This window comes from Chrysochloris asiatica, unplaced genomic scaffold (genome assembly GCF_000296735.1).
Source record: "Chrysochloris asiatica unplaced genomic scaffold, ChrAsi1.0 scaffold00226, whole genome shotgun sequence".
Taxonomy (NCBI): Eukaryota; Metazoa; Chordata; class Mammalia; order Afrosoricida; family Chrysochloridae; genus Chrysochloris; species Chrysochloris asiatica.
In genome coordinates, this window is record NW_006408744.1 from 2,672,606 (window position 1) to 2,699,482 (window position 26,877).

Genomic DNA, 26,877 nt, shown 5'->3' on the forward strand with positions numbered 1-26,877 from the left:
CAAAACAGAGAAGAATACAGTGGCACAACTGGAGGAAGGAATTTACTTGGTAAAAACAAGGTAGCCCAAGTTTTAATTATGGCGAACTGGGTGGGAGGAAGGGGTGGAGGGGACGGAGGCCTTATTGTAAAAATAACCGTCTCTCTTGGTAAAAGTTGGCAATGTGGTCCTCCTCTGCCTTCCCTGTTGAGAACAGGCTGGCTCGTGGGACTTACCCTAAGAAAGCTAAAATAAGAGCAGGGAGCCTCTGGGGCTAAGATCAGTAAGGTTTGCTGTCATTTTTGGAGCGCTTCAGCTGGACCTTCAAGCGTTTCATGCCGATCTGAAAGCCATTCATTGCCTGGATAGCAGCTTGTGCAGAGACAGGATTGTCATAGCTAACAAAACCTGGAAAACACAAATGGGAAGGAGGGAGAGTGGGAATAAAGATGGAGAGGAACAGAGGGTTAGAAAAGGAGACCAAGGCTTCGTGGGACAACTGGCATAGCATGACTGTTTTGCTGTCGAGTCAGTTCCGACTCATAGCGACCCTGTGGGGTTCCTTAAGAGTGGCTGATGGATTTGAACTGCAGACCTTGTGGTTAGCAGTTCAGTCTTATCGTACAGCACCACACTAGGACTTAGCGTGACTCTGAATGACAAATGCTATGTGGTAATCTCATGATCTCATTTCAGTTTTCTGTTAAGTTTGCCAATGTGTGGATTATGACTGTACAGGGCATGTTTCAGGGGCCAAAATGAAATGTCCACTGGAAATCAGTGACTAGAAATCAGTGAGGAAAGCTAGCTGGTTGCTAATTTGGTATCAGACTGAACAACATCCGTCGGTACAAGGTTTAAAATCTCAAAATGTTTGAGTGAATTTAATTGTCTTTGTTTACTAATTTCCATCAAACCTATTTATGTATCTAAAGTCTCTTAGAATTTTCCCAGGAGGAGTCCTAGGACCCAGTGATCTAACCCTCCAGTCCTAGGAGATTTAGATGACCAAAGACCTTTAATGGCTTGCATTCCATTGTCCACATAGAGTCACAGACCAAGTTCATACCTGCTTAGGACCAGTTAGTAAATCAACTCTAGAATAACTTACTTTTAATTTTGTAATACTCTTGGGCTTTTATTGAGAAGAATTCAGAAATTCTGGGCTTTTTACTTGTCTTAGTTTCTGGTTTTTTTTGAAAGCACTGGTGAGTTCAACAGAGTAAAAATTACTACCTGTACTCAAGAGGTCTTGGGGGGGGAAGCGGGGGAGGAGGAGGAAGCAGTGTAAACAGGTCAGAGCTTCAGCAACCATCCTAACAAGGAGTTCCAACATCTTTCTCTGTAGGAACAATCATCACCTAAAAATGTAGGCAGGGCATACTTTTGAAAAAGAACTAAAGTAACAAATAATGGTTCTCTGCAAAGACCCTGAACCAGAGAATTTTGACCAATTCACTCTAACATTGGGGATGAGGTGTGGGGCAGGAAGCAGTAGAATCAAGACTAGAGTGAATGCTGGTGCTAAGTATTGAGATGATGCAGTTCCTGCTTGTTGTCGGTATTGAATGGAAGCTAAAATACTGATTTCATTGCAGTTTTGAACCTCAGCTACTCAGGAAGTTCTATACTAAGCTTCTCCATCTTTCTACTATTAAAGTTTAAAGCTAAAGAGAAAATTCCTTCAGAAAGTAGATACGGAAGAAAAGGATATAATTATACTTTAAGCAGAGTTCTTTCCTCAGCTGATAAAAATGGGAAAATGGTACAATGCAGAAAAGCTGCTCACAGGCAGGGTGTTCTGTAAAATGGTTGTTTGCATTTTCATTAAATCTAATTCTCAATAAATGTGGTCCCAAGCCCAAGATTGTGGCTTTAGAGACCCGGAAATAGCAAGATAATTAGAGAATGGAACTGGATCTTAGGGACAAAACCACCTGGCCAACATGTGAAAATGAAAGAATGGGATACCACGTGAAAACCAGCAAACTTGGAGTCCCAGGTTTAAGTTGCCTCACTAAGAAATCAGGTTATTGGCTGCTGACAATTATAGCTCCCATTATTATAAACACACTGGGTAAATAGTTTGTGGGCCGATACAATCTCTTTTTCAAGGCAGCAGCTATTTTCTCAAAATCAAATCATGGAGTAAAATCCCTTCCAGTATCCAAATAATCTAAAGCATTGTTTAGCTATGAGAAATATAAACGTTTGGCTGAAAACCTTGTGCAGGGAAGCCTCCCTCCCAAAGGTAAGCTCATACTCAAACACACACCCACATAGCCTATATAACAATTTAATTTCCATCTCTGTCTCTCCTGAACCATTCCAAGAGGGGAGCAAGCAACAGTAGTGAACTAGGGGAAAGCAGTGACTTTAACGGTTCCGTAACAACAGAGGTTTCAGATCTTCCTGGGTGATGCACAGAAATTAGAAAGATGTTGCTATAATTGAGTGCTTGAAGCCTAAGCAGTCTCATTGGACTAGTTATCAATGACCACTTTTTGACTATCTCAGAACCACCCCTCCTTTTCTAGGGTGCTCTTCTTTACACCATACCATTTTATTTGCATTTTCTCTGGTCCATATCTGTTGGATTTATTTTATACTACTATTATTACTACCTACATGAATTATTATAACATGTTGTTGTTGTTCTGTGCCGTGGAGTCGGTTCCGACTCATAGTGACCCTGTACAGGGTTTCTGAGGCTGTAAATCTTTACGGGAGCAGAAAGCCTCATCTTTCTTCTGCGGAACAGCTGGTAGTTTCGAACTGCTGACCTTGCGGTTCACAGACCGATTCATAACCAGTACGCTACCAGAGCTCCTTTATTATAACATAGGAATGATGAAAACTAACTTTTTTCTATCTGAAAATGGGCCAGAACTTACCCAGAGAGTATTAAAAACTCTATGCTAACCTCTCAAATAATTTGGGAGTCAAAGGGGTTCCCAAAATAATAGATGTAAAGTTAGTGTGTGACGGGAGAGCTTCTTCACTCATCTCTGGCTGCTTGAGGAAGACTAGCATGGCAACATGTGCGCTGGGAAGTCGGGCTTTGTAATATTTGGATCCTATCTGTACACATCTGTATGCTATATCCATTCATGCTAACCATATAGTCCCAAATTCTGATCCGTAACTCTCATCATGTTACAGTATTTTTATGTTAACCGTGAGAAACGTCAACCACCAATCTCTGCACATGTGGAAGTGCCATTTGGCTGACAGCCTGAAGCACATCCCTAATTCGAGTGGACAGTGAAACCTCTGGGATGGCCTTGTTTTTCCAGAGCTCGTAAGCTGTCCACCTTTGACAGTTTGCTGTACTACTCTGACATATTTCCGTCTTAACACAGGTTCCGGCTTTTGCACATTTTACTGTATGCGTATTTGTGGGAGAGTATGTGTTATGCACATCAACCTGCCGAACAATCAGCCTCCAACCATAGTTCTGAGTTACCTTAAATGCGGAAGGGTACCTTAGCTGCACAGTCCCTGCACTGAGACTCCGTGAGTCTTAACTCGTCTGTTAACTCTCTTTCTAGCAGCTAACAAAGCTTGCAGCTCAATATGGCGTTTAAAGAAACTACTGTTCCTTTATGGTGAAAGACTGTGAGGAGTATGTTAAAGACTTTGATAGTACATTACCTACTATTTACTAGATTGTTGTTGTTGTTGTGAAGTGCTGTTGAGTCGGTTCTGACCCATAGCGACCTTGTTTCCGAGGAGCAGCTGGTGAGCTTGAACCAACATTACCTAATATATGGGGCATTTTGTTGAACTTTCCAGGTCCTTCCTAAGGAGCTCTGATAGTGTAGTGGTTACGAATTGGGCTAACCTCAAGGTTGGCAGTTTGAAACTACCAACGATTCCACGGGAGAAAGATGAGGTGTTCTGCTCCTGTAAAGATGTACAGCCTCGGAAACCCTGTGCAGAGTCACTATGAGTTGGAACCGACTCCACGGAACGTAACATCAACAACGACTCCTTTATTGATTAAAAACCATTGCCCAAATGTGCTTCCGTGCATCTAGAAAATTAGAAACTGCCACCACACAAGTAAGGGGCCCTATCCTGACTTTTAAAATATTTCCCTCACTTGGGAACCTACTATAATACCCTAACTTGATTTCTTTTGCATACCAAAGCACTTGCTCAGATTGGTCTGTTTGTCAATGAAGACTTTAGCAGAGATAACATTTCCAAAAGGCATGAACATCTGCAGAATGTCCTGGTCTCCAAACTCCTGTGGAAGGTGGTAAATAAAGAGGTTTGCCCCCTCTGGACCTGAAGAGAGAAAAAAAGTCAGTGTAAGGTATCCCTTGTGCCTTGTTTCTGAAAGCCTCTTCTTTGGAATGCTGTAACAACAGATAGGCTAAGCATTTGGCTTTCTCGATTACTAAAAGAACAACACACAGATGGATAAATGTCAAGTGCTTATATGACTTTTAGGAAGGCAATTATCCTTTAGATTTTTCTGATTTCCAATGGCACATTTGGTAAGAATGGCTTCCTTTTCACTGATAAATCTGTGGGTCATATTTGCTTGCTGAACATTAGCACATATTTTGAGTCTTCTCAGCAGGGGAAGGAGAATCCAAACAAAAAAGAATACATTCTTGAATGGCCATATTCTGCCATCTGAGTGTATTAGGTTGGTGAGAGAATGAATTCTGTGCTTTCTAAACAAATTGCAGCAGCAATTTAGAATAACGGATATAGCAGTAATGTTACTTGGGCTACTCAATCATTTTACCTAATTATCCAGCCAGTTTTGATTTGCCAAATCTCTTAACACACAGTCTAATACTCATCTTTAGTAGAAATGACTGGCAACGAGTCAAGATGGGGGTGGGGAGGTACCTGAAGTCTCACAACTGTGACAGGAATTATGCCTTGGAAATGACTGCCTTGGGTGTAGAAGCTAGTCAAAGAATCAGGTTAGCCAAGCTCTCTACTCGTACCCATCACTTTACAGAAAAAAACAAGAAAGAAGGATGGAATACAGAAAATCTTAGCTCTGCTAGCTAGAGAGGGGGATGGTCAGCTCTCCTAAGTTCCTTTCCACGGCACTCTCCCATCTCTCCCCAACTGTACAAGGGCTGTCTGAAAGTCAAAAGGAGGATGGAAAGGAAAGAAGGGAATCCAAAAGCCCTGACCAAAGAAAATCGTATGCTCGTATATGAGGGGGGCTACAAAATGTTTGTGGAAAACTGCCATTATCTTTAATTCAATTTTTCCACACTTTTTGAAGCCACCTCATATAACCGCTCAGACGTTTCCCAGGTCAAAGAGTGTGGGGGCAGATCCTTCCTGCTTGCTGCGGGAGAGCCAGGAGTTCACAGTCCTCCTGAAATCACTTCTGGAGCTGCTCCTGGAGCCTCAACTAGCATTCACAGGAGAGAACCCCATGGCTGGCTGGCTGCCTCTTTCCAACAAAACTACAGTGGTTCCCTAGAAGGGAGCACGGCTGGAGAAAATAAAATGTGGGCAGCCATTTTTTTTTTTTTTTGTAAGAATGAAATAGTATCTTTACAAATAGAAGTCAATCACGTTCCTTTTCATAATCAGTAAATTATAAAAGAAAACGTTTTAAGTTTTCAGAAAGAAGGACTTCTTAACACATATTTCTGAAGTCACAAAGATGATGAAGCATTTCTTCCTTGTATTAAGTACCTACAGGACTACTTTGGCTTTCTACTCCTGCTGTTTCCATGGACATATGCACATTCCAGAGAAAGCGGTTCTGTCTTGTAAAGGAATACATTGCAGGACTTAGGTCCCTAAATATTTCCTGGCTAAGAAAAAAAAAGTAAAAAACCAAAACCTAATGTGAATAGATACAAAAATAAGCCGGAGATATAAATTCTGAATGCTACTGTGCCAAGCACATCCTTTGCAATATGTATATAGGTCAAATCTGGTACCACCCAGATTTAATGCCCCTTCTAAATAACAGATCCAAATGCACAAATGAGGATTAATGGGACCCAATTTGAATTGTGAAGTACATCCTACCTTGTGAAACCTGGAGAGAAAATGCAATTTTAATGCACTAAGATTACTGGCTATGCCTGAATAATCCTGGCCTCTAGAATGCTTTCCTTTTTGTCTGTACTCACACCAGAAAGGGGGACCAAGAAAATATGGAGACGGGTAAATAAACCCAAGGAGGGTTTCTAGTTTTGCCCATCATTTATCCCAGGAAAAAGATCAACACCATCTCCTACTGAGGAGCACCCCCCATCCCACCCCTTCACCCATTTTTTTTTAATCACCAAGAAATAGTTTGATTTTACAAGCCCCCCAAAGTGTTAATATGAGAAAAAGGGGAGTCCCTGGTAGGGCAATTAAGTAGACTACTGCCATAGATGTCAAGGATAAAAAAAATATATATATATTTTGAGGATTCTCCTCTTCCTGCAGCAATAATAAAAACCTGTTAAGAAATCTGCCATGAGTCAGATTTCTCCTAGCACAAGTTACTATAACTTGTTCAAGTTATCTTGGTTATATTATTGGTCACTGTTGGTTGGAGTGTTTAAACCTGATCTAACAGAAAGCACTGGAGGTAGTTGGTGGGTATCAGGCTGCTGGCTCCGCCAACGTCTCAAAAGCTGTGTGTGTAGGTTTCTTGCAAATAGAAGATGGGATATCATGAGACAAGTTAGAGAATACTGAGTGGCAAGAAGAGAGTTGATCAACTTTCCTGGATTTAGATCTATAGAGATAGGCCATAGCCCTTCAGAGGATTTTTGTTGTTCAGTGCTGATGAGTCGGTTCTGACTCGTGGCAACCCTGTATATTTATGGAATATTTATGGAAGCAAGACGCCTCATCTTTCCCCCATTAAGTACCTCATGGGTTTGAACTGCAAGCCTTGTGGTTAGCAGTTCAGTGCTTATCCTACAGAGCCACCAGTGTTCCTCAGAAGAAAAAAAAATGAAAACCTTTTCTGTCCAAAGAGTTCCTCGTTTTTCTTGGGGAAAAAAAGATACACCAAAGTACATGATTAAATATAGCAAGTGGACTTTCAACTCTCTCCACTAAAGAACAGAACTATAGAGCAGAAAATCTAGAAATCCACTTAGTACTGAAATTCATTATGGAATAGTCGCTCTCTCAGTGTACTTGTCCTTGTTGTGTGCCATGGAGGTGAAGCTCTGTAGAACTGCTCTGTAGGGTTAACAAGGCTGTCAGCTTTACCAGAGCAAACCACCAGGCCTTTGCTCCTGAGGAACTGCTGGTGAGTTGAAACCACCACCCTTTGGTTCCTAGCTGAACACTTAACCATTGTGCCACTAAGGCACCGTCTCTCAGCATCATTTGCCTTTTAGCTTGTTTTACTTAAACTAATATTAAAATGGTTCAGATATGCTGAGCAGAATAACTGGGTGAGAAGACAGTGATCAGTAGGGAGTATAAGGAAGTGGAGAATGATTAAAATTAAAAACTGACCCGCCCGAAAAAAACAAAAACTAAATCCCATAGCAACCCTTAACCATGAAGCAGGCAATTCACATACCTAACCGTGAATAATCAGAAGTTTACAATGGCTAGTTTATGTTAATCCCAGGGATGCCTTGCTACACAGACAATCCCTGAAATCCAAGGAAGTGTGGGGGCAGGGCCCACATTTATCACCATGGTAGCGAAATCCAAGGCAAAGGGACAAAATTCATGTTTTCTTTTGGGGAGACGTGATGTTTTATGATGTGGGGACTCCTTCACACGCCTGGTGAAACACAGTTGTTTGAATAGTCCTGTATGTTTTTAAAACCTACCATAACAATTACTGTAAGAGTAAGAAGAAAGCAGAAATGATGATGAAACAGAAAACTAAGTTGTGTCCCCTTAAAATGTACAACTTTAACAACTTCATAAAGTAAAACTGTTCTATTTTTTACAAAACACCATGTTTAAAGTCAGCCTATCAAGATGAAAGCCGTTTGGAACTATAGGGTGAAGGGAAAGAAGTAGGCAAGGACTGTTAAGAAAAATTCTGTTTCAGTACTTTTCTATTAGAACTTCTTTTTCCATATTTGAAATAAGTCAGAAAGAGAATAAATAGCACGTTACAGCTATTGCTTCAAAGCAAATTCAATTAAAGAGGAACGAACGAAAAAGCTCACTGGGACTAGCTATTAACCATTTAATTTATCCTTAGTATTTACTTCCTGAAGTTTCTTTTGCTTTATTGGTGGAGAAGTCAGGCGATCAATCACTTAGTTTCTTTCCCAGAAGACCTCCTTCTCCCAGTTACACAAAGAACAAGTTAATCCTAACACTAGGTTTTAGGTTGTCATTAACCTAAAAACAATTGCCTACAAAGACGCAGGTCTATAATCTCAGGGTATCTGGACTTTGAAAAACCTATGAAATTCAGGAGAGAAAGTACTTCACCCACTGAAGACTGTACAGATGAGAGCAGCTTTCTGCTTTGAAGGTTGGGGGTGGTAGGGACAGTGATTTGGGCAGGCAAAAGTTCCAGGCAACTTTTGGATGGCAGAAACTAATGTGTCACAGCATACAAACACACAAATGTGTAACAATCCATCGTAAGAGTCAGATGAAAAGTTAAATCAAAAGATAAAAGACTTTCTTTTATGAAAGACGGATATGTCTGAATATAAGATCTAAATAAATGGTTTCCGGCCTGTCCATTTTCTTACACAAACATGAATAGTATAAATACAGCCACTGATTTCCATTAGAATGCCAGCTAAAGGAGACTGTTGTCCACTGGGCTGGAGCCCAGGCAGGCACGTACCTTCTTTCTGGCTGCCTGCAGCGCTCTGCTGTTGCAGCAAGCTCTGGCTGTAGAGAGTGGGCAGTGCTGCTGCTGCGTACTGCTGGATTCCTGAGTAGGCCTGGGTGAGGGCGTCCATGGTGCCAGCTGTACCATTCGTCAAGCCCGTGGCGCCAAGTCCTCCATTCAGAGCCGCCATACCTGAGAGCATTTGAGCAACTTTACAAAAAACCCAACAATAGAGAAGAGAAATAGCACTTATTCATTAGTGCTTTCCAAAGGAAGTTAGAGAATCATTTGACACACATACAACAGCAAGAGCATGCAACTGGCACACCAGTTAGACCAACAGGAAATTGGAAACGAAACGATAAAATCATAGACCACAACAATGGTAACAACAGCAACAACAAACAAAAACCCCAAACCCTGAGCAATGATAGCCCTTCCTCCCTAGGCCAGTGGTCAAATTCACCGAGGCACTGCATTACGACAATACATCTTCATTCCATGCAATGTGCTACTGGCAAGTACTGTTGTTGATATCTTCTAGAAATAAAATCCTCCTGCTTCTTAGAGCTTAGAAGGATGTACACAAAATAAACCGAAATGAAACAAAAACAGCAGTGGCAGAGACCTGTAACATCTGTACACTTAAATCCATTGACTGGGCTCTTTGAGGAAGCCTGGGATGGCATAAGTGGTTGAAGAGGAGAGGATAAAATAACGTTGCTCCCCTCAGCCATCTGATGATGAAATGGCAGAACAGACAAGCTTTGTACTCTTCAAACCAGCAAGTCAACAGTTTCATTAACTGGTGTTCCTAAACAGTTACAGGCTGTTTTCAGGGACTAGAATTTTAGGAATAATCTAGATGAGTAAGAATTAAGGCACAGGAAGCAATGTAGATACTTCCTGTAACTGTGGAGAACGGAAGCTGCTCATTCAACATCAAAGGCTGGAAATTGAATGGTGCAGTTTCAGTAGCAAATAGTTAACACATATACATACATGAATATGGATCAGTGCACATGTACTGGGGTCTCTGCCAATGAAGGAGCGCCATGTCATGTTTTTCAGTCAACTGAAGTGACACCTGTGTCTGTAAGCTGTATCTTGGCTATTAACTGATGTGAACTGGATGTTGGCCAGCATATTTTTCGCATTTTTTTCCTTGTATCCTGGCTGCTCTTTTGCACTATAATAGTTGCTGACTGTGTCACATTTTTCCTGATTGCTAAGTCAAAACAAGCGACACTCTGTAGAGTGTTAACTTCCATATGAGCTCAGGAAATGGAAGAGGTGACATCACAATTATCTTCGGTTCCCTTTACAATTAGAATTATTTTTTTTGTGAGTTCGCGTTTTATTTCTTAGACTACCCCAGTAGCTTTTAAGCAGAGTGTTATACAATTTCCATGTATTTGACTTTATTTCCTTGGTCTTCCTATTGTTGAGTTCTAATTTAATAGCATTGTGGTCTGAGAAGATACTTTGTAGTATTTATCTATTTGTAAATTTATGGAGGCTTGTTTTGTGGCCTAACACATGGTCTATTCTGGAGAATGTTCCATGTGTGCTGGAAAAGAATGTGTATTGTGCTGTTCTTGGGTTGAGTGCTTTGCACATATCTATGAAATCAAATTGGTTGATTGCATTGTTTACTTCCTCTGTATCTTTGTTGAGTTTCTTTCTGGTTCTATCCTTTTTCAAAAGTGGTGTATTAAAATCTCCCACTATGATTGCAGATTTATTTCGTTGGTCAATTCTAGTAGGGTTTGCTTTATATATCTTGGGACTCTCATTGGGAGCATGTTTATTTATTATGGTTATGTCGTCTTGTTCAAGTGACCGTTTAATCATGAGCTACTGTCCTTCTTTATCTCTTTTTATGCTGGTTTTTGGCTTAAAGTTTGTTTTATCAGAGATTAATATTGCTGCTCCTGCTTGTTTTTTATTGCAATTAGCTTGGTATATTTTATTCCATCCTTTAATTTTTAATCTGTTTTTGTCTTTGTGTGTAATGTGTGTTTCTTGCAAGCAACATATTGAAGGGTCCTGTTTTCTTATCCATTCTGCTACTCTCTGTGTCTTAACTGGTGCATTGAATCCATTGACAGTGTAATTATTGCTAGGTATGACTTAATTGCTGTCATTGTTAGTTTTTTTGTGGTGCTGCTGGTTCCTTTGTTCTGCATGCCTTCTTGTGCTGAGTTCATGTTTTTAGTGTTCTTTCTTGTCAGTTTCTTCTTACTTTTAATGTTTCCATGTTTTTCTTGGATTCTTCTTGGTATGCTGTAAAGTATTAATTTTTTTTGAGGTTGCCCTATGATTTATTTTTTCCTCCATTTGAAACAGTCTATTTTATCCTACAATCACCTGGCCTCCTCACCAGCTAGAGTGCTATTCCTGTATTTTTCCCTTGTTTAACACTGTCATTATTTTGCTCTTTGACTGACCTCCCAGGTCCTCTGAATTTGTTTTAATTTTGTTCTGTTCTGGATTCTTGTGTCAGCTGGGTTCCAGGTGGTGTTGCCACATGTGTCAATCTCTGGTTGTTGTCTGTTCATGTTGGTTTTCAGTCCAAAGAACTACCTTCAGGATGTTTTGAAGCGCTGGGTTGGATTTGACAAAGTCTCTTAGCTTCTGTTTATCCTGGAATGTTTTGACTGCACCATCATATTTTACTGACAGCTTTGCTGGGTAGATGATTCTTGCTTGGCAGTTTTTTTTATTTCAGGGTTTTATATATGTTGCTCCATTGCCTTCCTGCCTGCATGGTTTCTGCTGAGAGATCAGAGCTTAATCTGATTTGCTTGCTTTTGTAAGTAACACTTGTCTTTGCCCTGGCTGCTTTTAGGATTCTCTCCTTGTCTTTGATTTTGGAGAGCTTGATTATGATATGTCCTGGTGATTTTCTTTTGGGGTCTATCCTTCCTGGGGTTCATTCAGCTTCTTGAATACTTACCTTTTCATCCTTCAAGATGTTAGGGAAGTTTTCTTCCAGAAGATACTCAGCTATCTCCTGTGATTCTTCCTATTCCAGAATGCCAATAATTCTTGTTATTCCTCTTCATGTTGTCTAACATGAAGCTTAGACTCTCTAAAGATTTTTTATCCTTTTTTTTTCTGTTAGCTCTTCTATCTTAGCAGTACTGAGAGATTTGTCTTCCAGCTTGCTGGTTCTGGCTTCTTTCTCTTCAGTTCTACTCCTTTGCCCTTTCAGTGTATTGTCCATTTCTGATATTTACTATTAATCATTTGGACTTTTTGCAGATTTTTAATAGTTTCCAATGCTATATTATATCTATCTTTCTATCTTGTTTGATTGCTCCTGTAGCACTTTCCTGACTTGCTCCTTATTTTTTCCACCCCTCTGTGAAGCATTTGGATTTGTCTCCATATCATTTTCCTTAATTCCTTCTCAGGCAGATCCAAAGCCTGCTCTTCTTCTAATGGTTAGTCTATGCCTACCTCCAGTTGATTTGTCTCAGTTACTCTTTTCTGTTTCTGGACATGTGCTGAGCTCTTTTTCTTGGACATTTTCAATAGTTAGATGTGTTTTCAATGATTAAATAAATGTATGTTGCTGTAATATTAACCTTACTGACTGCCTCTTTGGGGATGTGTTCCGGAGATAGGTTTCCCTTTTCATGTCTCGTTTTACTCAACTGCGAGTAATCTTAGCAAGTGTTGGTTATCTGTGTAATGTGTAGCAGCTGGTAATGGCTCCTGCCTGGATGCTGGGATATTTATAGGGCATGATTGTAGCTTGGCTGTATGGCCACGATTGCTGTCTCTTCTTGGGTAATGTAGGGAGAGAAAGCTCCCACACCCCAAGGAAAAAAGGTAGGACTGAAAAGGCAAAAAATAAGCAACAACAACAAAAAATCTGCAGCAAAACAGTCCAGTAGTCTTTGATGAGTAGATAAGTGTGCGTGCACAGTGGAAATGGGTGGGGGTGTCCACTGACACAGGTACCCCCTCTAGTCACCGCTGTGGAGGTGCACAGAGAATGAGAAATGAATGTAAGAGCGATTGTTCACTCTTTTCTCTAATGATCGGTTAGGTCTCGCCATATCCACAACGTCCTTCTCCTTTTAGTGTGTTTTTAACAGGTGTTGGGTTTATACACTGAACTTGTATATAGTAGTTGGTGTTGGCTGTTGCCTTTTATGTTGGGGTTTTACAGGGTGCAGATACTGCTCAGCTGTATGGTCAGACTTGCTGTCCCTTGTTAGACAAGGCAGGAATAAAAGCTCACGCTCAAGTAGGAGAGCCATCTTCCAGCCTAAATCCCACAATCAGAAGTCGTAAGAATCTGCCAGAGGATTAGTCTCTGGACTTTCAGCTACTTTGCACCTTGGGAAACTTGTGTCCTGTGTGCACTCCCACCCATGCGAAGACACCCCGGCTGGGCAGAGAGGGTGTGGCAGGGTGGAACACAGGAGTTGAAGGAAAAATCACATCTCTTTTACCATAAGTCGCTGTGTGGTTTTCACTCACTAGCCGCTGGCTATGGCCCTGCCCTCTGACCTGTTTTAACAGGGTGGGTCAGAGGCAGAGTCCTGATTGATTCAGAAATCTCTGTATTCCTTCTTGCTCCATATGATTTCCCTCCTGGTTGGCCCACGAAACTATGTCCCCTTTACTTTATATTAAATTGAAAGCTCTGGGATTAACCTGGCAAAGCGGTTTTTTTCTGGCTTTTCCGCACTTCTACTGAGTAAGACTTTCCTGAGTCCCTTTGGCTTTCTCGGCCCCCAAACTGGAATTCTCTAGAAATATTTTTTAAAAGATCTGTTTCTAAGAAGACCTTACTGAATATCCTAATGTAAATATTGCAGGGACTGTTGTTAAGTGCCATTGAGATGGCTCCTACTCATAGCGACCCTGTGTAGGGCTTCCGAGGAGCAACTGGTGAGTCTGAACTGCCAACCTTGTGGCTAAAACTGACCTTGCAGAGTCCAGCGCATTAACTGGCATTGAGTGCAACAGCAGGACTCCTTGAAGGAACTAGGGTTACTGATTAGAGATATAAAAGATGACTGTGAAGAAAATTAAAACACTAAAGATAGGCCAACTGAGAAAAGGATGCTTGGGAATTATACAGAGGAATTGAATACCAGATTCACCTCAACACTTCCATCAATGTTACTGGTGCCCTCCCCAGGAAACAGAGGAGATGGGAATGTTCTATTTATGTGCTTCTGATATTCATTTCTTAGATCAAAAGGACAGTATGTAAAATATGAATTAGGCCATGGCTTAAGAGCAGAGGAATCTTATGGTGAGTGCCTTGAGCATGATATATTCTTCCTGGGGGAGCTTGATGGGCTACCAAATACGTTCTCCTCTGGAAAAGACAGAGGATTAGGGAGGTAATGGTAAGGAGAAGAGGCTGAAGGACACAAATGGGGTTAAGTGCCGTCAAGTTGGTCAAGCATAGGGTTTGAACCACTGACCTTGTGGTTAGTAGTCTAATGCTTAATGCTTATTATACTCCAGTACCACACCATGAGCTAGCAAGTGCAAACTAAGCTAAAAGGTGGTAGCCAGTAGAAGTCTTACGAAATCAACTTTAAAGTTCTAATTATGAAGAAGTCATTCTTTCTGTGTTCTGGTCACACAAACAGTACTTTTAAAGAGCTTACAAACAAGACAACAACCTCACTTCCCCTTCACACCTGTTTCTTATAAAGTGGTGGCGAGTGATTTCCTTTCTCCAGCCTTAATTCACCTTTCTTCCGACGGCCTCCCCCTCCCCCAATTTGTGTGAATATAAAGAAACGGTTTTTTTGTTTGTTTCTTTTTTAATGAGGGGAGTGACCTGGGGACAGTTTATAAATTCAGTCGTTTTCGGTTTTGTTACGGATACAGATGATCAAGTCACTGTGTAGAAACTCAGATTCAAATTCTAGGAGGGGAGTCTGCATCGACCTATCGCTAGTCTTAGAGCCCAGGGCACGTGCTCTCAGGTGGGTGGGCAATCTGCTAAACAAAGACAGAAGCCCCATGAAGGTGAACATTTCCGTATTTACCCTGTCACAATACCATTCAGAGTGCTTTCCTGTGATCTGTAGCCTCCACAACTCGGCTTCTCTAGAGGCCTAGATGCAATGGTCAAAGCAGCCCTCACTCTCTCTACTTCTAGCTCTTTCCTTTTACCAAAAAAAAAAAGTTCCCATGAACAGTGTGGTTCCGGAAGACTAGATGGATATTCCAGTACTAAGTAAGAGTCCTATGAGGCTTGGAGCTCTCACAAGTGACATTCCATCCTTGTTCTCACACCTTTCGTAGCTACGCTTTACAGGGGTTGACAGCTGTTTTGGAACTATACCTTGGGGTAAATCTGCTTTCTGAGTGTTCTCAGTTCGAGTCTGTGCCAAAGGGAGAACCAGGGAGGGAAGGGAGTGTTTGCTCTCCCAGCCAGGGCTTGACCCCCATATGGATATAACCATGCTTTTTGAACAACAAGAAAAGGGTAAACGTTTTTACAAGTGCACTGAGAATATTGAAATCTGGAGCATATGGGACCAAATCCAAGGTAGAATTGTTGGTTCTGACTCTTAGAGACCCTGCACAGGGTTTCCAAGACTTTAGAATCGTTGCAGGAACAGAAACTCTCTCATTTTTCCCCCATAAAGCAGCTGGTGGACTCGAACCACTAAACGAGTAGTTTGTAGTCCATTGCTTACCCATGGTAGAATAGATTGTTGACTATAAAACAAAAAACCCATTGCCAGAGTGTCTATTTCTAACTCCTAGTGACAGAGTTGAACTTTCTCATGGAGTTTCCAAGGCTGTTAGCTTTTTAGAAGCAAATTGCCACATTTCTCTCTCAGGGAGGGGCTAGTGGTTTTAAACCGCTGACTATTCCGTTAGCAGCCAAGTGCTCAACAACTACACCACACCAAAGCTTCCTAGGTGGTTGCTTACATGAAGGAATGTAAATACCCATCAAAAGAATATTTTAACTTTTAAAAGTTAGTCCTGTGAATCATTTGCTGCTATTCTATATTAAATAATCGTATCAAAGATAGCAGCAGCTGAATCAACAAATGTTGAATATTACTTCTAAAAACTTTGGATAATAGAAGCAGAGATTTGAAGAAGGCCAAGGTAACTTAAATGCTTATGCTCAAAAGAGTAGGATTTTTCCTTGAAAAGGCAAAATGGGATTCTTCTCATTTAATCTAGATTCCTAAGCATGTCATTTGCACAAGGAAGGCTGGAACAAAATGACAGATGTAATAAGTCTCACCACGGCCAGGTCTTTGTAAATGGGCTATAAAGATAGTTAGTGCATCTAAAGGTAATTGCTCTCCAAAGGTTAACCCAAGGAGCTGTGAGACATTTTGCTACAGTGACATAGAAAGACCCATCCGTATATGAGTGTGAATGTTCTCTCTGTGAAAGGGAGGATGGGCTGTATCCTAAGCTGCAAGCTGATACATGACAATTTAAATAATCAGTGGAGTTCACATATCTGTGTGTAGGGGTTTACATATTCTAAGAATATTGTAATTTTACAATGCAAACACAGAGTGACAAACGCACGTTAATATGCCCCCAAACATTTTCTCTACTGTACGTAAAATATTTCCATAAACATTCTTCACCATGCATTTGTGGCCTGTTGTTTCAAACCATTATAACTTAATCACTGTATGGGAGGTAGACCATTTGGAAGAATGAGGCTGTGTAAACAAGGAAAATTAGATTGTCAGTTGACACACATTCAAAGCTGCAAAATAAGAAAGTCTTGGGTGACGTATCTATAACAAGTATTTTCTTCCATTATCAATATTCAAATGTTAACATGTAAAAAATGCCCAGAAAACTCTCAAAGAATCAAGAGGTGTTGTATAGTTTTTCAGTCCCTTCATTAAGAAAAAATATAAGGGAATATATAAAAGCTGTCCAGCTCAAATAGGTTAATTTTGCTGCTTGTCTACTAACCAGAGGGACATGTGGGGTGGAAAACAATGGCAGAGAAGAAGGTAAAAAAAACATAGGCTATAAGGTGGCAGTTAATAGTTCCTGGGGCAGTGGGGCATAGCAATGATATAGAAGCTTGGATCAACTGTTTTAGAAGCTGATTGCATCCACCTTCTTTGAGAACCATCCAGTAAGACAAGTAATCATGATTGTTTCTGTTGAGGGAGAATGCTCTGAAAGAGGGCACTCTACATTAGAAGGGTTTCTTAGCCTTCTATGAAATCATCTGAGACCAGTAGCAAATATTAACTTGAAGTCAGTTTTGAGTTGAGATACTAAACTGGCTCTGTACTTACTAGTCACATTCATCAAATTGTAAGAGTATATTTTCATTTGTGAATGATTTTAAATATTAAATCAAAACATAATTAAACATTTTGTTGGTCCATACTGCCTGGTAGGGGTTACTCAAAACCAGGATGTCATAAGAACTAATCTAACAGCAGAGAATTACAAAAGAAAAGGTGTTTTACCCCTGCTGTCCTTGCCAGAAGCAAAATTTATATAGCACAAGACCCCACATAAGAACGAGCATGGTTTCTTCTGCCATTCAACAAAGTCCCTCTTCAACAATGATGGGGAAATCCCAGCAATGTACAACATGATAGAATGGAGAGGAGCTGGACAAACAGACAAGACGACACACAGAGCAATCGTGAGCACGTGCTGAGGAGGACAACCATTCCCACTGGCCTGTTACTTTGCAGACCAAGGACAGACTGGCGATCAAATCAAAGTTCTTGTTTTAGGGGAACTAGGTCCTGGGGCAAGAGAAGCAGCATGAAGAGATGTGTACAGACACACATCCACAACCTACGTGAAGGCCAACTGGGTTCAAGCTTCTGCAGAACAAGGTCAGAGAGAGGAGCTGTACCAGAAACAGAAGTCACAGCAATGCTCATACGTGGCTACTGGAAGCAGTTAGAACTGAAATAAAGCATCCTGGCTTGTCGCAGGGATACCACTTAAGGTAATAGTCACCATTCAAGAGCCATCATATCTGGAAGGAAAATGGTTTTTCTTTTCGGCTTATGTTTTGGGGTCTAAGTTTTTATTTTTCCCCTAGAATGTCTGAATACAAAAATTTAATTAAAACCTGGAAATTAGCTTTTATTTGGATGAGTTTGAGTGTTAGATTCTTCTTAATCAAATAATTTGTAAAGTATAATATTACTGTGATTTTTAATTTTTTCTTTCTTTTATACTGCCTGATCATTCTTTTAAAACTTTATCCTATTTCAAGTCATGATCCAAAAAGTAATTTGCCAAAGAAACCTTTGTTGTTAATGTTTACAGTGGGCACCTGGTAGGTTATCTAGCTGTATGATAGGTAACTAACTGCTTAAAGCTGCTCTCTTGGGTGCCTTTGAGGTGACCAGAGGAACTATATTGTGGGTTGAGGATCAGCTTCCCCTACTGAAGGGCCTCTAGCAAGCATAAGCCTAAAATATGACTTTCCTACATTGATGGGAAATGACAAAAACAGGGAGACTTCTTATGATACATCCTAGAATTCCCTGGTGAATTCTGATGGTTTAGAACTAAGTATACTTTTGCAAGCTATTTGGCTCAAAACCTACTTCAGCCTTCCCTAGTAAAATGATGTCCCTTGGAGATTCAGTACTGTAGAGCGACTCATGTCTAGGGGTGCTTAATTGATTCCAGATGACGTGACCTCAACAACAGCTCCTCTCCACTTAGCTCCAATTCCTTTTTTCTAAGACCTCAAATTGTTCTTTCTCCTATGTAATTATCATGAATCTGTGGATTTTATAGCAGGAAGGGACCTTTAAGACTCTCAGAGGGGGGCAATGATTTGCCTAAGATCCCACGGTAGATTGGTAGCAGACATAGAACCTGAACCTGGCTTCCTGATTGTCTAGTTCATTCATTTTTCTTTTACAGCATACTATCTCTTAGAAGACCAGAATAAAAACAAAACAAAACCAAAAATCTGAAAATACCTGTCAAGCTCAGGACTCCATCTATAGATGTGAAGAGATTCTACAGCTGGTGAGTGGTAGGCTATTTTTAAGACAAAATGCATGGAAATAGTTTTTGCTTTTCAAAGCATGTGCTCCTCCATCCCAAGTTTTAGTTCTCCCCATGGCATATTCTTTTTTGGTCACTTCTGGCTGACCGTTTTCTCTGTGGAGAATTTGGGGGGAGGCTGTCCACCAGAGCAGCAAATACTCACTGTTTATGGTACCTGCTAGTGCATTAATATTATTCAGTCCGACAGTGGCTCCAGCCAATCCTTGCAGAGTCCCAAGAGAGGTCAAAGAATTCATGGCTGCACCAGCAGTGGAATTGGGGGTCGAAGCAGCCACTGAAAAACAAAAGGAAGACAGAGGAAAGGGGGGAGAGAGAACACAAGATGAGTGAACGCCAAGTGGAGCGGAAAGCAATCTGCCATCATCAAACAGATGGAGCTGGGGAGTAGTTTAATCAGCACCAGTCTGTGCGCCTCCTTTACATTTTTGGTGTGAAAGACATATGGGATTGTACTTGTGGCCATTCTGACAATTAGATTTGGTGATTTAAAAAATCATCATAGTTCTGTCTTGCCAGTACAGCACTGATGACTGTGTTCATTGCTAGTTAGTGGGAAATTTTTGCAAATGCAAAACAGTCTGAAGGGAGTCCTGGGAGGCCACTCCTTCTGGGCAGGCCAGTCTCGCATTAGTCTCTCTTTAGCAAAGCACCTGCCAGCAAAGCCTCCTATTCATCCAGGTTAAAAAATGACCGAAATCCAATGGGGTGGGGGGCGGGGGGGAAATTAAATGGCAATTCTTGCTTTTAGGGAAAAAGAAAATAATGACTCCTCCTAAATTTGACTAAAGACCAGGACTGAAACAGTGACAGTGATGGAGGGAAACTGATATGAGGTAAAACCATTTTGGTTCAAATCCTCTTCCCCTATTTCTGTTTTATCGGTCAGTGTACTGTGAGCTAGAATTCATAGAGTTCATATACCATAAAACCCGCCCTTTTCAAGTATACAAGTCAATGGTTATTAGCATATTTACAGAATTATACAATCATCATTACTGGACTGCTAACCACAATGTTGGTGGTTCAAACCCACCAGTGACTTCCTGAAAAGCTTGTACAGGGTCACAATGAGTTGGAACAAAAAGCATCATCACTCCAAAAAGAAACTGCCCATTAGCAATCTGTCTCCATTATGCATCTCCCACCTCCAGAGTGGAAACCACTAATCTACATTTTCTGTCTCTAGAGCTCTGGTAGTGTAGTGGTTATGAATCAAGCTGCTAACCGCAGGGTTAGCAGTTCAAAACTAGCAGCTGTTCCACGGCAGAAAGATGAGGCTTTCTGACATCACCACCACACCACCAACAACCATGCATTTATCAATTCTAGATATTCATACAAGGTGGCTCATACAAGATTTGTCTTTCACTCAACATAATGTGCTTACACTTCATCCATGTCGTAGCATGTAATTACTATGGCCTTCCTTTTTATTGATGAGTAGTAATATTTTATGAATATACTATATATATATTTAAGTCCATTTGTGGATATCTGGGTTGTTTCTACATTTTGACGATCATGAATAAAGATGCTGTAAACATCTTTGTACAAATACATTCTCAATTCTCTCTAGAAGTGGAATTGCTGGGTTATAGGAGCACTGGTAATTCTAAGTGTAACATTTTGAGGCACTCTTAGACTACTTTGCAAAGCAGTAGTACCCTCATTCCTTTTGCATTTATAACTGCTGCCATAAGTAGTATTTCAATCATCTTATACTTGTAAATCTTTGCAATTTGCTGACCTTTCTCATCGACATTACCTTACTTGACCCTAAGAGGGAGTCAGGCGTTAAACTGAACTTTCAGCATTGCTTATAAAAAGCACTCGGTCCTTTTCTTGCCGTGAACTGCATGCGAACATTCTCTCCATCTAGGATGGCCAGGAAGTTGATCCATCCTCTTGAAATGCTCATTCCCTGCTCTGTTGCACAGACCACATTATATTGTTCACAATATACCTTTCTTGAGAGCCCTTTTGGCTGGGACCAGATCAAATTCTTAGCAAGTGAATTCCCTACTTGTCTCATTTCTGTCCATGTATGGTATCAGCTTCTGATACCTCATCTTGTGTCAGAAGAAAACAGGTGTTTTCTCAAGTTTTGGACCTTTTAAATTTGAAAAATTTCAAACATACACAAAAGCTTAGATAATAACATAGCAAACTCCCTAAACTCTGATTCAGATTCCAGAATATTTGACAATCAGTTTACCGTCCCCCCCATTGTTGTTGTTGTTATGTGCCGTGGAGTCAGTTCTGACTCATAGCGACCCTACACAGGGTTTCCGAGGCTGTAAATCTTTATGGGAGCAGAAAGCCTCATCTTTCTCCCGCGGAGCAGCTGGTAATTTCGAACTGCTTACCTTGCGGTTCGCAGCTCGATTCATAATCACTACTCATTAAGTGTATTTTAAATCAAATTTCAGACTTTTTTACTCTCACTTCTACACACTTTAGTATACAGCACAAAAAATTGTGGACATTTTCTCTTAAAACCATAAAACTCTTAGCACACCACAAATAATAATTCATTGGGATCATTATTTGATAGTGGATAATTAGCTATGTATCTAAATAAGACTGATCTTTATTTTTCCTTACCTCAGAAAATGATTTTGCATATGTGTGAAACTAAAATTGAGATAGAAAGGAATATTGGGAAACCTAAAAGGGGTTCTAGAACTTGCCCACTGAAACAGGTGTCTTGTGGACCCTTTAGGTAGCCTTTTGTGTAGTATATGGAGTTCATTCCCACTTGAAAGGACATACAGATCAGCCTGGAGTAGCTAGATGAACAGAAGATACTTCTTGAAAGAAAGACCAGCAGGAAAAAACAAAAACGGCATACTGTTTGGCTATTATAAGAACAAGCAAGCTGTTCGCCAGGGAGCCATCAAGGCAAGCGATCCAGTCCCTTAAGAACAACCCCCCTTTTAAGACTGAAACTCAAAGGGAAAACATGAGCAACTGAGTGGAAGTGGTGGAGGAAAGGCAGTAATGAAGACATGGGCTCAGTTCGACCATGTTCCATAGACTCCTGTTGACTTTGAGATGAGACAGAAGAGGAAGAGCTGGCTGGTCACAAGTTTGGGGAGACCTGTGCCCATGGACACTCAACTAGCCATAGTGGGCTAGAACTAAGAGCTAAGTGTCTAGCTGATATGAAGAGGGGGGAGGCAACACAAGAATGACTAAAACTTGCAGACCGTACCCATTTGACCTTTAATTTAAATGGCTTGATGATCAGAACTCAATGAAAGGAAGATAAAGAAGTTTGATACAGAAAGCAAGGGAAATGGCTACAATTTGATTTAGCTCAAAATACCAACCGAGAAAAAAGCAGTCTTCATGTTCAAGGACCATGCCTATCCCCTCAGTACAGAGTTGATAGGGATGGGCAACTTAGACATTGACTACCAAAATAAGGGTGGGGGTAGGGGCGACTATAAAGTCACAAAGTAGCTGGCTTAAAAGTTCTCGAGAGTTTAGCTTCAGAATGTGTAAGGAAAGGTAGAATCACCCCTGGTTTTGTCTAGATGGGATAGGATTCTTTTGAATCAATAGTGAATAATTGTAAAGGTAAAAGTTGTATAACAAAAAGGGTGGATAGTTAATCTTACAGTCCAGGAACAGAGAACCTTAGGACCATCAAGGGAGAAGCGCATGAGCCTAACTTGGGATCCTAACCACAGAAGCAGCGGCACCAGAGATGGAAGCCAAGGTGATGACATGGAGAGAGAGAGCAGTTGAGGACTCTAGACTTAGAGAAAGAGAAAGGCTGTGTGGTGGCACACAGGAGGCTGATTGCAAATGTGCCCTTTGGTTGTTTAAATTATTATATATCCTGTGTGATTTTGTATACATCAAGGGCAAAAAAAAAGGTGGGGAGGCACGGAATAGAGGCAAATACTGTTAACTGGTGGTGTATGGAGGGGATTGTAATCATTGCATTGAAACAAAAAACAATTATTCGAGTGCAAAACCCATGTTCTCCCATGTAAACCATCACTCAATTCATAATACAAGCATTAACAACAAAAAAATGGCCTGGACCATTTTTTTGCTTCTTTATGGGATGATTTAAAAATACTGATTGAATTTTTCTAATTGTTACAGGATTATTCAAGTTTTCTTTTTACTTTTGAATCAGTCATAAGTTAAAGCTTTTTAGAAATTTGCATATTTCATTTGTTTTCAAATTTTTTAGTGAAGAGCTATTTATAATATCCTCTTAATAAATTTTAAGAATCAGGATCATCTGCATTTCAATTCTATTTTTGACCTGTTTGATCTATCACTTAATGGAGAAAAACAAATGATAATTTTCCATAATATCAATTTACTCAATTAAAAAAAAATATGTTGAAGGTATATTGCTACTTGCAAACAAGCTCAGAAATTCTATCTTCTGGTGAAACACACCTTTTATGGAGACCCTTTCAGTAAGTCTGTTTTATTGGATATTATAATTAAGGTTATTTTGCATCGTATATCTTTTTACTTTTTTGTCTGTTTATATTTTACCTCTGTCTGTTGTAATTGGTAGGCAGGTTTTTAAAAACAGTCTAAAACTTTAAAAATTTTTTTTTACTAGAAGCTTTTAGATTTTGTGCTATTGACACACCAACTTTATTCTTTTCGCTTTTTTTTTCTTTCCTATTCCATTTCCCCCTGCTTCTCTTTTGGAGTTAGCACTCAATAACTATTTCTTTCATATATTAAATGTTAACATTTATAGTCATCTCATAAAAATCAAAGTTAATTGTTTGTTATTTTTATCCTTTGTCAGAATTAGAAAAGTCCCCTAACTAAGACTTGTCCTTAGTTTATTCTAGCTTGATTTTATGTTAAAAAACATTACTGTGTAGTTTCTTTAGTTATTCCCTCTTTCATATCAGGTTGTTTCTCTTTTACTTTGAAATATATACAATAGAAGTTCCTTTAACAAAACAAATAGATCCTCACTTACAGGAAGTACACAGTCTCTTAGCTTTTGATTCTGCTATTTTTCCTTTCAATCTTCATAGAACCCAGCTTCCCAGATTTGCTCAGCATACAGGTGGAATAAGCATGGTAAAAGAATACAACTTTGTCACACACCTTTCTTAATTTTAAACCATTCAGGAAGACTCATTAACAACCTTGCTTATTGAAAGTGAAGAGGACTTAAAACATTTACTGATGAAGATCAAAGAGCACAGCCTTCGGTATGGATTACATCTCAATGTAAAGAAAACAGAAATCCTCACCACTGGACCAATAAACAACTTTCTTATCAACAGAGAAAAGATTGAAGTTGTCAAGGACTTCGTTCTTCTTGGATCAAGTATCAACACTCACAGAAGCAGCAGTCAAGAAATCAAAGGACATATTGCAGTAGGCAAATCTGCTGCACAAGACCTTTTTAAAGTGTTGAAGAGCAAAGATGTCAGCGTGAGGACTAAGGTGCACCTGACCCAAGCCATGGCATTTTCAATAACCTCAAATATGCATGTGAAAGCTGGACAGGGAATAAGGAAGACTGTAGAAGAATTGATGCTTTTGAATTATGGTGTTGGAGGAGAATATTGAAAGTGCCATGGGCTGCCAAAAGAACCAATAGATCCGTTTTGGAAGAAATGCAGCCAGAGTGCTCCTTGGAGGCCAAGATGGCCAAACTTCGTCTATCATACTTGGGACATATTGTCAGGAGGGACCAGTCGCTGGAGAAGGATATCATGTTTGGTAAGGTGGAGAGTCAGAGAAAAAGAGTAAGACCCCCAGAGAGATGGATTGGCAAAGTGGTAGCATCAGTGGGCTTAAGCATGGCAATGATAGTGCAGTTGGCCCAGGATCGGGCAGTGTTTGTTCTAATGTGCATAAGGTCGCTATGAGTTGGTACCAACTCGATGGCACCTAACAACAACAACAGTTTTTCCTTTTATCAATTCTCTCCTTTCCTTCTAGAGCTTTAATCAACTATAAGGTAGGTCTTTTGCATGTCACTGTAATCTCTCATGTTTTCTACTGCAGTTTCTAAGCTCACTAAAATTCTTTCAACTGTATGTAAACTGGTGAGCCTACGTATTCATTTATTTTCACATTTTGATTATTATCTTTCAGTTCTAAGAGTTTAATTTAATCAATATTCTTGGTCACTATTTTATAATCACATGTTATTAATTTTTAAATCCTTTTTATTTAGGTAAACTTATTAACATGGACTTTCTTTCTGTGTATGCTAAGAATTCTAATACTGCAGTCTTTGCGGATCTAAATACAATCCCTAAATCTATTTCTGCTGCTTCATATTCTTGGTACTTGGTTTTCATATGGACCAGGGAGTTTCAAAAAGTTTGTGAAAAACTGAATGAAAAGACACAGGGAGGAATGCACAGGCTAAAAGGGGATAGAGGTAAATAGTGTTATATACACAACCTTGGAACAACCGTGTTCTGTGGTTAAGATACATGGACAGAGATATAGCCTGAATGGGTATAAGAGGGAGAGTGGGAGAATACCCACAAATATATAAGGGTTTGAAAGAGGATATTTGTACATGGGTATTTACTTTTGCTACAAACACATCTATGAATGTGATGGAGCATACAGAGGACAAAGTGATGAAAATGTCTTAGATATTATCAAACATCTAGGACAATGAGTTGCTGGGCCTGGGGGTGGTCAGCACCATAGTCTCAGGGGACACCATGATAAATTGGCATAACAGAGTCCACAGAGACATTCTACTGTGGTGAGTAATGACCTTAAAATTCATGAATGGCCATTTAAGGTGTAGCTAGCTATTGGTCTCTCCATGTGTGGAAAAAAGAAGTGAAGTGATGAGAACTAAAGACACTTGGCATCTAATAGTCCAGTGGACTAATGGAATATGTGAACATCAGTCTCCACAACTCTGAGATCAGAAGAACTAGATGGTGCCCAGCTACCACTATCAACTGCTCTGAAAGGGATCACATTAGAAGGTTCCAGATAGAGTAAAAGCAAAGGTAGAACACACCCTAAAATTATATATATATAAATAAAGACAGGCTTACTGGTCAGAAAGAGTCAGGAGGAACTTGAGATTATCGTCCTCAACCCACCCTTCAGGTCTGGAAAAGAACTCACCCTCTTGGTCCAATTTCAGCCAAGAAGTAGATAGTATGTGGAGAAGACAACAGCACTAGCAAGATGTGTTCACCATGGAATGGTTGATCATTCAAAATCAAAAGGGCAACATATGCCTAAGGACAAAGTTGAGAACAGATGGGAAGGTGCATGGAATGGAAATAGGAACCCGGGGGAGGAAGTGGGGTCACTTGTTACACAGAGGGGCTTGCAATCCTTAAGATGAAACAAAGTATGATTTGTTACAACACTGATGATCTTGTCTATACCATGCACAATAAAAAGTTCTAAAAAAGTTTTCAAGCCCCTCATATTTTGTGATTCTTGATTATGACTACAAATATCTTAAACTTTATTTCTGGGAATTCTTTGAGTCCATCATTGAAGATGGGTCTCTTCAAGGATGATTTACATTTAATTCTGATAGAGACTGACCATGTTTAGTGTCGTTGAGATGGTTCTGACTTGTAGCGACACTATATAGTTGTTGCTATACAGTTTCTGAGGAGCGGCTGGTGGATTTGAACTGTCAATCTTGAAGTTAGCAACAGTGCTTAGCTTACAGTGCCACACCAGGACTAAGTACCAGCTGGGGTACACATTAAGTCCATGTATTGGGGGCTTCTTGTAACCCAGACAGAATAAAGTTGGGTTACAAACTCATATGAAAGCTACTTTTCTGTTATAAACCCTGAAGGGGAAATTTCCCAGCCCTACTCAGCATCAAGTTTTGAGAAACAGGCTTTTTTTTTTTTTACCCTCTATGTAGTTCCTTAACGGAGAATATTTCTAGTTTTATCCTAAGGGTTTAGTTTTTTAGGTTTCCACAGTTTCCACAATTATATGGGGTCTTCTATTAGATACTACACCATGAATGAGTCCTACACAAGTCCTACACATTACTTACTATCTTGCATGCTTTATGCACTATGAGGCTTTGAAAACCAGTATTTTAATTTGAGTGCCTTTACAGT

General features: G+C 40.0%; 1 protein-coding gene across 7 annotated transcripts in view; it reads right to left on the minus strand.

Moving 5' to 3' along the window:
• CELF2 (CUGBP, Elav-like family member 2) overlaps positions 1 to 26,877 on the minus strand; it is a 468,556-nt gene that overhangs the window by 1,401 nt on the left and 440,278 nt on the right. For 2 of the 7 annotated variants that reach the window (XM_006873171.1, XM_006873175.1), the window contains 4 exons: positions 18,945 to 19,064; positions 8,756 to 8,935; positions 4,129 to 4,272; positions 260 to 387 (listed from right to left, as the gene is read on the minus strand). In XM_006873171.1, the coding sequence (XP_006873233.1) occupies positions 260 to 387; positions 4,129 to 4,272; positions 8,756 to 8,935; positions 18,945 to 19,064 (572 nt within the window). Of the gene's footprint in view, positions 1 to 184; positions 388 to 4,128; positions 4,273 to 8,755; positions 8,954 to 18,932; positions 19,065 to 26,877 lie in introns of those variants that run through there. The other 5 variants (XM_006873170.1, XM_006873173.1, XM_006873174.1 and 2 more) reach the window with 5 other exon arrangements.